This window comes from Castor canadensis, chromosome 9 (assembly GCF_047511655.1).
Source record: "Castor canadensis chromosome 9, mCasCan1.hap1v2, whole genome shotgun sequence".
In the NCBI taxonomy this organism is placed as follows: Eukaryota; Metazoa; Chordata; class Mammalia; order Rodentia; family Castoridae; genus Castor; species Castor canadensis.
The window spans coordinates 93246009-93256504 of NC_133394.1; the positions used below are offsets into that span (position 1 = coordinate 93246009).

At 40.1% G+C, this 10496-nt stretch overlaps 1 protein-coding gene across 1 annotated transcript in view; it reads left to right on the top strand.

Annotated features, from left to right (window-relative positions):
• The window catches only part of Ppef2 (protein phosphatase with EF-hand domain 2), a 32139-nt gene extending 22305 nt beyond the window's left edge, over positions 1-9834 (top strand). The window contains exons 12-16 of the mRNA XM_074041986.1: positions 538-680; positions 4310-4416; positions 6024-6187; positions 7336-7423; positions 9226-9834. Of these exons, the coding sequence (XP_073898087.1) occupies positions 538-680; positions 4310-4416; positions 6024-6187; positions 7336-7423; positions 9226-9464 (741 nt within the window). The 3' untranslated portion in view covers positions 9465-9834. The remainder of the gene's footprint in view (positions 1-537; positions 681-4309; positions 4417-6023; positions 6188-7335; positions 7424-9225) is intronic.
• The last annotated feature ends 662 nt before the right edge of the window (positions 9835-10496 follow it).

Genomic DNA, 10496 nt, shown 5'->3' on the forward strand with positions numbered 1-10496 from the left:
AAGTCAACCAAATGAGGTGTTTTTTTTTTTTTTTGGGGGGGTGGGATAAGATGTGAAAACATGGGTGTGGATATCTTATCAGTGTCTGTGACTTGAGTCACAATTCCCTAATAGCACTGATGACTTAAAAAACAAAGAGGGCTGGGGATGTGGTTCAAGTGGTAGAATTTAAACCTCAGTACTGCAGAAGGAAAGAAGGAAGAAGGGAGGGAGAGAAGGAATAGTGAAGGAAGGAGGGAAGGAAGAGAGAGGGAAGAAGGGAGGGAGGAAGGGAAGGAGAGAGAGAGGGAGAGAAGAAGGAAGGAGGGGACGAAGGAAGGGGGAAGGAAGGAAAGAAAGGAGAGAGGAAGGAAGGAAGGAGGGAAGAGGAAAGAAGGAAAGAAAGAGAGAGGGAGGGAGGAGGGAAGAGGAAGGAAAAAGATCCACAGATGGGTGTAAGGAGGACCATCACCCTTTGACATTAGGTTGGCAATATGAGATTGAGGATGAAATGTTCTTCCATGAGCATGAATGCTGTCTCTCTTCTGTTTGATTCAGGTATTAACCATCTTTTCTGCCTCCAACTATTATGAAGTTGGCAGCAACAGAGGGGCCTACGTCAAACTGGGGCCAGCACTGAGCCCCCATATTGTGCAATATCAAGCTAACAAGGCAACCCACATGCTAACCATGAGGCAAAGGCAAGACTTTTCAATGAGTGGTTTTCAGAAAAAAATATTGTAGCACTTTATAGAACTTCTGAGGTATCAGATACCATTTAATTTATCCAAATTCTGTGTAAGAATTTAGCATTTAGCTATATCAGCATTAACATCTAGAATGGATAATCCAGAGCTCTTATATTGGTCTGTTTTTGTTATTCTAGTGAAATACTCAAGTCAAGCTATTTATGAAGAAAAGAAATTTATTCAGCACAGAGTTTTGAAAATCCAAGCCCCATTGGTTTGGATTCTGGTGAGGGCCTGATAACACATGACATCATGGCAGGAGTGACTATTAGATGGCAAGATCACATCCTGAAACAGGAAGCCAGATTGAGGGATGGGCCAGGTGCCCCTGTATAACAACTCTCTCACAAGAACTAAATCCGGGGTCCCACAAGAACTACCTAAAGCCCATTGGGAGCACACCCCAACCTAAGAACCTTGCACTGGGCTCAACCCCTGTGAGGTCCCACCACTATATCTGAGGACCAAGCCTATAACACATGAACCTTTATAGAACAAACCACATCCAATCATAGTAGGTCTCTTCCTTCTCCGTATATTCTTAATAGTTCTTCCATCATTCTACCATCACTAATGGGAGCAATAACTTTGTTTCCTGCAAAAATTATTCCCATTGGGTGCATGTTAGGTGAAGTCCACATTATCAGGTCACCAAGTCTTTCTAAGGTGCCTCTTATATTTTCTCTTGTCCATATAGGGTTTGTGTTACCCCTATAAACCACAACAAAAGGTTCTTTCTCTACCTGGAGATTTGGCAAGGGATTTCAATGAAAAGATGCATTCTTTCAGGGAAGAAAACATATAATATTATTCAAATAGTGTCTGTTGAGAGGATTCTGAGTCCTTTTTTTTTTAAGTATTTATTGGTATATGATAGTTATGCGGGGGGGGGGAGGTTGATGTGACATTTCCATATATACATATATTGTACCCCTGTTTGGTTCACCCCCTCCATTATCCCTCACTCTTCTTTCTCTCTCTCTCTCTCTCTCTCCTTTTTTTTTCCTTTTGGTGCTACTGGGGTTTGAACTTGGGGCTTTGAGCTTACTAAGCAGGTGCTCTACTACTTGAGCCATTCCTTCAACTCATCCCCTTCTTAAAATGACTTCCATATTCATACATGTATAGAAAGTAGTGCAACCATATTCACCCTCCTGTGATTCTGAGTTCTAACCCTACTTGAGAACTTGCCATATGCTATGTGTTTTGAAGAATTTATATATATTGTTTCACAATCAGCTTATGAAATAGATGTTATTGTTAATTTCAGGTTGATAGATAAGATCACTAAGGAACAGAGTTTAACTCTGTACCTGGCCTGTAGGAAAGGTAGACAGTCTTGTCCTGGGCAGTCTTATTTCAGAACCTGTGCGTTCAATGACTACTCAATATTGCCTCCTACAGAGAAGAGTGCCTCAGAACATATGAGATGCTAATGATGCGACTTCAGTCTACTGATCAAGCTTTTAATTATTCAGCCTAATTGAATTAAAAATCAAAATAGACAAAGTTGGCATAAATCTGTATTTAGCATAGATATTGCAGGAGTACCATAAAAGTGGATTACTTTAAATCACTTTTAGGTTATTAAATACAAGTCAGCCTTACGCAAAAAGAATTGCGTAAAAATTTAAAGTGACCAAGTAAAAATCAACACCTACTGTGGGACTGGGGACATGGTACAAGTGGTAGAGCACTGCAAAAGTCACCCATGGAGCCTTATGAAAAACCAGCCTCACCCATCTCTACCAAATTAGAATCCCCAGGGAGACTCCAGCAGTAGAATGCTATGATTCCCTAGGACTTAGGTGTTGTCCCTACAAAAGAAGCTACTGTAGGGAGTCCTATAAATGGTGAGTTTCAATAAGGTAATAAAAAAGCATCCAGCTCTTTGAAATATTTTTTGATTGCATTAATGAAGTATATCACCTGATTTTTCCCAGAATTTACTTACCCAATGACATCAACTATCTGGAGCCCAGCGGTTAACTTAGTAATAAGGGGAACAGCCTCTGAGCAGCAGCAGTTGACATCAATGTCCACCAACTCTCACTTGCTTTTCGTAGAGGAACCCTTATGCAGAGCCCATTTACTGCTGGCTTAAATCCACTTCTCACAATAACAGAATAGCCCAGCGCAGGCTGTCGAGATGATGGCATAGAGGCATAATTGTCTGTCTCCTTCAGTAGACACAGGGGCACAATCAAGAGAATCTGTGCTTAATGTGCTACTTGACAGAATGAGCATCTCATCCACTCAGATAGCTTTCAAGGGCATTGCCACACTCCATCCCAGCACAACTAGTGATGATGACAATTTACCTGGAAATAGTTTAAAGGCCTTGCCTAATTGGTTCTTAAAGCTTTTAGGGGTCCCAAACTTCTGTTAGCCTCTGATAAGACAACAAATTCTTTCCATATGCCTATGAAATTGGGAATGAGTTTTAGGTGGTTCACACTTTTTAAAAGGCTTATGGAGCTCATGTATGGACTATTATGTTACATACCTTAAACTGCAATGAACATTTACATTGGACATGATTAAAATGTTAAAAAAACAACTGGGCACTTATAAAGACAGATTAGCTGCTCATTGTTTATAGAACAGCTGGCTCCTCAGTGAGATTAGTTTACAAATAAAGTCCATTTGCTCTTTATCTTCTATAATCTTGCTCTCTCAATTACTAATATTTATTTAGCATCTACTTTACAGCCAAATGCTGTGCAGAGTGTTATTCAATTGACCCAATAAGAATGAGAAAACTGGGCTGGGGCCATAGCTCAGTGATAGAGCACTTGCCTAGTATGCATGAAGTCCTGTGTTTGAGCCCCAGCAGTACCCACAAAAAAGAAAACTAGTCTTTCATAAATCTTGCCTTTGTTTAACATAATAATGAAATACAAGGAGAGCACAAAAATTTGGTATGATAACAAATGCAGTTTGTCGAGTGCTTTCTGAGTGCCAGCTTTCTCATAAGTACTGTACATGAATTTACTTACTTAATCTTTACAATAATCCTTAAGGTAGGTAGGCTTTTCATACCTGTTTTATAGATGGAGAAATCAAGGCATAGGCTGATTAAACAACTTTACCCCAGAGATGATCTTTGTTCAGAATTGGTCCAGTCATTATCCTACACTAGGGATGACAGCATCATTCCAAACTGACCCTATTTCACACAACAGGGGAAAGTAGGGAACAATGGGGAGAAGAAGGAGATAGATCTCTCCCCTCAAAAACTGACCTTGCGAGGTTGAGATATTAAGAAAGGGATGGTGGTACACACCGGGAATCCCAGCTACGTGGGAGGCATAGATAAAAGGATGGCAGTCTGAGGCCAGCCTGGGCAAAAGCATGAGATCCTATTTGAAAAATAACTAAAACAAACAAACAAACAAACCCTTAAAAATGGAAATAGTAGAGTGGCTCAAGTGTTGAGTGTTTGCCTAGCAAGCATGAGGCCCTGAATTCAAACCCCAGTACCTCCAAAAACAAAAAGAAAGAGAGTAAAAATGCAGTAACCCCCCTGACTTCTTTTCTAGTCCCACCTTTAAAATGTTCCATTTTCTCTCCTGTCCCAGGATTAGCAGGGTAGAGGAGTCGGCTCTGAGAGCTCTTCGGGAAAAGTTGTTTGCTCACTCCTCAGCCCTCCTTAGTGAATTTAAGAAGTACGATGCAGATAAAACTGGTAAGAAGAAAGTAAAAGATTCAGAGAGGAAGGAGCCTAGCCAGAAAATCTCTGTCTCACAGCAATTAGCGAATAAATATTTGTTAAATGACTATAAGACCAAAAGTCTAGGCAGGCACCAGTGGCGCACAACTGTAATCCCACCTACTTGGGAGGGTGAGATTGGGAAGATCACGGTTTGAGACCATCTCCAAAATAATCAGGGAAAAGTGGACAGGAGATGTGGCTCAAATGGCAGAGCACCTGTTTCACAAGCATGAAGCCCTCAGTTCAAACCCCAGTCCCACCAAAAAAGAAAAATAGATCAAAAATCTCCTTTCAACTACTTCCTCTGTCTTATGCAATTTCATGTCTCATTTCAGGGGTAAATTTTTAAATTATGTTTTTAACACAACATGAACTTGTCCAAATATAGATGGAGATGTGAAAAGAAATGTAACCAAGGGAAAGCTAACAAGGCCAAAATTAATAAAAAACAAGTGGAGGAAGTTATAAGACTGGGGCTAAGCCAAGTGACAGGGGCCCACACCTGTAATCCCAGCTACTCAGGAGGCAGAGACCAGTAGGATCTCGGTTTGAAGCCAACCCCGGGCAGATAGTTCGAGAGACCCTATCTTGAAAAAACCTTCACAAAAATAGGGCTGATGGAGTGGCTCAAAGTGAAGGCCCTGAGTTCAAGCCCCAGTACCACAAAAAGAAAAAAAAAAGTGTGGCTGAGATTAGCAGAAGATGGAGGACTTGCCTCTTCTTGTGTTATCCAAGCTAAAAATTTTCTCTTTCAACTCAATAGATTATCTAACTGAACTTTGACCAGCTATTGACCTATCAAATACACATATTGTAGGGTTTTTTGGTTTTGTCTTTTGGGGTTGTTATGCTATGCTGGGGATTGAACCCAGGGTTTTGCCATGCTAGACAAGCATTCTACCACTTAGCTGTATCTTCAGCCCTTGGTCTTTTTATCCAGGGTCTTACTATATAGGTCAGAGTGGCCTTGAACTCACTATGTAGCCCAGTCTGTCCTCAAATTCATGATACTCCTGCCTCTGCCTCCCAACTGCTGGGATTACAGATGTGTACCACCATGCCTGGCTTTTGTTTTATTCATTTATTTATTTATGGTGGAGCTAAGGATTGAACCCAGGGCCTCACACAAACTAGGCAGGTGCTCTACCACTGAACTACACCCCCCAGCCCTGATTTTTTTAAATAAACATCCAATGCCGTATACACACAGTGTTTTATGCTATTATTTACAAGCATCTGATATGGCCTCTAGTCATGTTGCCAGACTGAATAAATAAAAATTTAGGATATCTAATTAAATTTGAATTATAGACAGACAACAAATACTTTTTATGCCATATTTGGCACACTTATACTTTTTTGTCTGTCTAAATTTCAAGTTTAATTGGCAATCCTGTATTGTATCTGGCAAGGTTAGTTTCCAGTAAACTCTGCCATGACCAACAAAAATAGTGACAATGCCCTTCGTTTCTATCATCTGAAGAGAGTATAAATAAGAATACGTGATTAAAAATGCAGGTGCGTGGGGCAGGAAACCAGACTCCTAGGTGACAAGTCAACAGGTCAGCTCTCTCCTGCAGGCTTAATCACCCTGGGTGACTGGGCGGCAGCTGTGGAGTCTGTGCTGCACCTGGGGCTGCCATGGCGGATGCTGAGGCCACAGCTGGTGAACAACTCAACAGATAACATGCTGGGATACCAGTCCTGGTTGGAGGACTTGGCCAAAGAGCGGCTGAGCCGAGAGGTAATGGTGTGATAAATGGCAGATGAGAGCATATTGTAGACTCTGAAACCCCTTAGGGATTCAGAAACAGCCAGTACTTAGAACCCAAAAGGCGGGAGGGATGAGAAGGAACAACTGCTCGTTGCATTTCTATGGGTCAGACTTTGTGTTAAATGGTTTTATGTACATTCCCTCAGTTAATCCTTAAAACCACTCAAAGAGGTAGGTCTGATCAGCTCCACAAGGTCTATGAGAACACCGCCCACAGCAGTTAAGCAATTTCCCTGCAGTCACAGAACTTCCTAGCTGTGATTCAAATTCAGGTCTGGGCTGAGGGTGTAGCTCAGTGGGAAAGTGCTTAGCATGCCAAGGCCAGGGTTCAATCTCCAGCACCAAAACTAAAAAACAAGCGCAGGTTTGCCTGACTTTCAGGCCTGTTTTGCCTCCTCAACATTTGCTACTTCCCCGTTTAAAAAAGTATTTAGTAAACAAATACTTGTTTAATATGTAATACAGGTAAGACCTCGGGTAAAGTACTTTTTAAAAACAGATTCATTGCAGTATAATTCACACAGCATGTAATTTATCTACTCAAGTACACAGTTCAATGGTTTTTAGAATCTGTGAGAGACTGGATCCAGGACTCCTTGCATCAGGTACCAAAATCTGGATGTTCAAATCCCCTACATAAAACGGTATAGGATTTACTTATAACCTACGCACATCCTTCAGTATACTTTAAATCTTCCCTAGATTAGTTATAATACCAAATACAACGTAAATGTTACCTAAGTAGTTGTTACACTATATTGTGTAGGGAATAATGACAAGGGAAAAAACAAAAGCCTGCACATGTCCCCCCAAAATCTTTCATCTTCCATTGGTTGAATTCATGGATGCTGAATCCATAGAAAGGAGGGCTGACTGTATTTACAAACACTTGCAACCAGCAGCACAATCAATTTTAGAACATTGCCATCATGAGCTAAGTAGTTCTCATGCCCCTGAATTATTTGGCAGGTGGAAGGGGGTTGAAAGAATGAAGGGATGGTAAAATAGCTTGTTTTTTTCAAAAGTGTGATTGTCAGAGCTGATCGTGCTATTTAGTTATATATTGGGATAAGCCTAAACATAAGACATAGAAAGAAAACGAGTTTTTTTCCTTACAGAACATACAGTCAAGTTTGCTGGAAACCTTGTATCGAAACCGATCCAACCTGGAGACTATTTTTAGGATGATAGACAGTGATCATTCAGGTAAATGCACTCATTGTTCTGTCACTTTCAATGCACAGAAAATATTTTACCTTAAACCCTTCAGTCTGCAGTTCATCTTGATATTTCCACTCAAGCATTTTGGGAGCAAACTAAGTAGTACTGATGCATATAAGTGGCAGGCACTGGAAAAGTACTTGAGCAATACAAGAAGCTGCTACAGCTATTCGGGAGGCTGAGTCAGAAGGATGATTCCTTGAGCCCAGAGGCTCATAGCGAGATCCTTTCTCAAAGCAAACAAACACCGTATAGAAAGGAGTGGGGCAGAGAACAATGAAAGTAAACTGACTGAGAACTTCCTAGAGGAAGAATAATTATTAGAAGATGTGATATCCTGTAGAGTTTCATTAAATATTGCCACAAACTAATGAAGAGTGCCCAGAACAGAAAGACTTTTGCAATCTTATGCCCAAAGTATTTTTTAATTTTTAATTTTGAAATAATTATAAATTCATAGAAAGTTACAAAAATTTACAAGAAGGTCTTGTACATCCTCACCCTGGTCCAAAGGCTTTTTTTAAGGATACTACTTTTTAAAGGTATAATTCACATAGTATATAATTCATCCATTTAGAGTGCACCATTCAGTGGTTTCTAGTTTATATACCACTAATTAACTTTAGAACATTTTCAAAGAAAACCACACTCATTAGCAGCCACTCCCCAGCCTCTACCTTCCCCTAGCTCTTGATAATCAATAAACTACTTCCTGTCTATGGATTTCCCTATCCTGGACATTTCCTATAAATATCATACAATATATGGCCTTTGGTATGCTAATTAAATTCTTTCATTTAGCACAGTGTTTTCTAGGTTCATCCATCTTGTAGCAGTAGTTTCTATATTCTTTTTACACTTTGGGTATACCATATCTTATTTATCCATCTATCAATGGATAGACATTGAGTTTTTTCCACTTTTTGGCCATTGTGAATAATACGGCTACAAACATTCACACACAACTTCTTGTGTGAACATGTTTTCATTCTCTTGAGCATGTACCTGGGAGTGCAATTTCTGGGTCATATGGTAACCATGTTTAATTTCTTCAGGAACTGCCAAATTGTTTTCCACAGTGCCATACCTTTTAACATTCCCACCACTGTGTGGGAGTTCCATCTCTACATCCTTACCAACACCTAGTAGTTCCCATTTTTAGCTTTTGCTTTTTAAATCTTTGTTATGGCCATCTTGTTAAGTGTGAAGTACCCTGTTATAGTTTTAATTTGCATTTCCTTAATAACTAATGATGTTGACCATCTTTTCATATAAGTATTGTCTGATTAGACATCTTCATTAAAGAAAAGTGTATTCGAATTCTTTTGTCAATTTTTTAAATTCGTTGTCTCTTTTTTTTGTGGTCCTGGGATTTGAACTCAGGGCCTCACTCTTGCTAGGCAAGTGCTCTACCACTTGAACCATACCTCCAGCCCCTATCTTTATTTGAGTTGTTAGAGTTATGTATATATTCAGGGTAATAGGACATTATTAGGTATATGCCTCTTATTTTTGTAAATTTTCTTTTCACTTTCTTGGTAATATTCTTGAATGTACAAAAGTTTTTAACTTTGAAAAAGTCCCGTTTATCAATTCTTTTCTTTTGGTGTTTGTACTTTTGGTGTCATAGCTAAGACACCAAAGGTCATCCTGAGAGTTTATAGTAGATAGTAGTCATTGGGCCTCTGTGTCTAACAGTAGGGAGCAGGTGCCCTTGTACAAATGTCAGAGACAGTGGACACTGAAGACTAGACAGACTCATGAAGTGACCTTTCCCCTCTGATAAGGGTTCATCTCTCTGGATGAGTTCAGACAGACTTGGAATCTGTTCAGCTCTCATATGAACATTGACGTCACGGATGACTGTATCTGTGACCTTGCACGGAGCATCGATTTCAACAAGGATGGCCACATCGACATCAACGAGTTCCTGGAGGCCTTTCGCCTTGTGGAGCAATCCTGCTCAGACGGCAGTGCTTCAGATTGCCCACAGTCCACAGACACTAATGACAGTGGCCCATGCTGAGAATAGCTTGGTCTTCATCACCCACAGTGCCTCGTAGGCAGTGCCAAGATTGTTGCTCTGCATAGACTTGGGGAATGTTATGCTGAGAATTTGCTGCCAATGTGCATCAGAATCACCTGTGTATTCGGGTGTGGAGGGGTGGGTATATTGTGTGTGTGTGTATTTAAATATATAGCTGCCCCGGCCCCATCTTAAAATCTTCGCAGAGTAGAGCTCAGATATAAGTACTTTTAAATTCTGATGTCTATACCAGTTAAGAACCACTGATAATTCAACCGTCTCATTGTGTTCCTCTTACACGTTTTATTTATTGTTTTAAAAATGGTATGTTGGCAAAAGGAAGCTAGTAAAAATTATATATATAATACTATGACCCAAACATATAAATGTTTTCATTATTTACTTTTTTATTTGTTATAACTACAGTTATTATGTAATTTTATGTTCTGCTTTTAAAATAAATTTACATCTAATTGCAAATACCTTCCCATGTTGCTACATAATCTCCATAATTATTCATATAATGGCCGTGTAATTGTCTTTGATGCTCTCCAATTGTTAAACGTGTATGATTTCCAGGTTTTCATTATTATAAATAACACTGTGGTTAGTAACTTTGTATATATAGCTTGCTTTATAAAAAAATCTTTTGAATTCTACATTTTCTTAGGATAAAACTCTTAGGAATGGGATTACTTGGGCGAGGGGAGTAGCTCAAGTGGTAGAGTGCCTGCCCAGCACATGAAAGGCCCCGAGCTCAAATCCCGGTACCACCCACCCCCATCCCTTCTTCCAGACACAGGTGGCTCATGCTTGTAATCCTAGCTCCTCAGAAGGCAGAGATCAGGAGGATCTCAGTTTGAGTCTATTCTGGGCAAAGAGTTTGCAAGACCTTATCTTGAAAAAAAAAACCCATCACCAAAAAGGGCTGGTGGAGTGGCTCAAGGCGTAGGCCCTGAGTTCAAACCCCAGTAACACACACACATACAGACACACAGACACACACACACACACACACAAACCCCTCCAGAA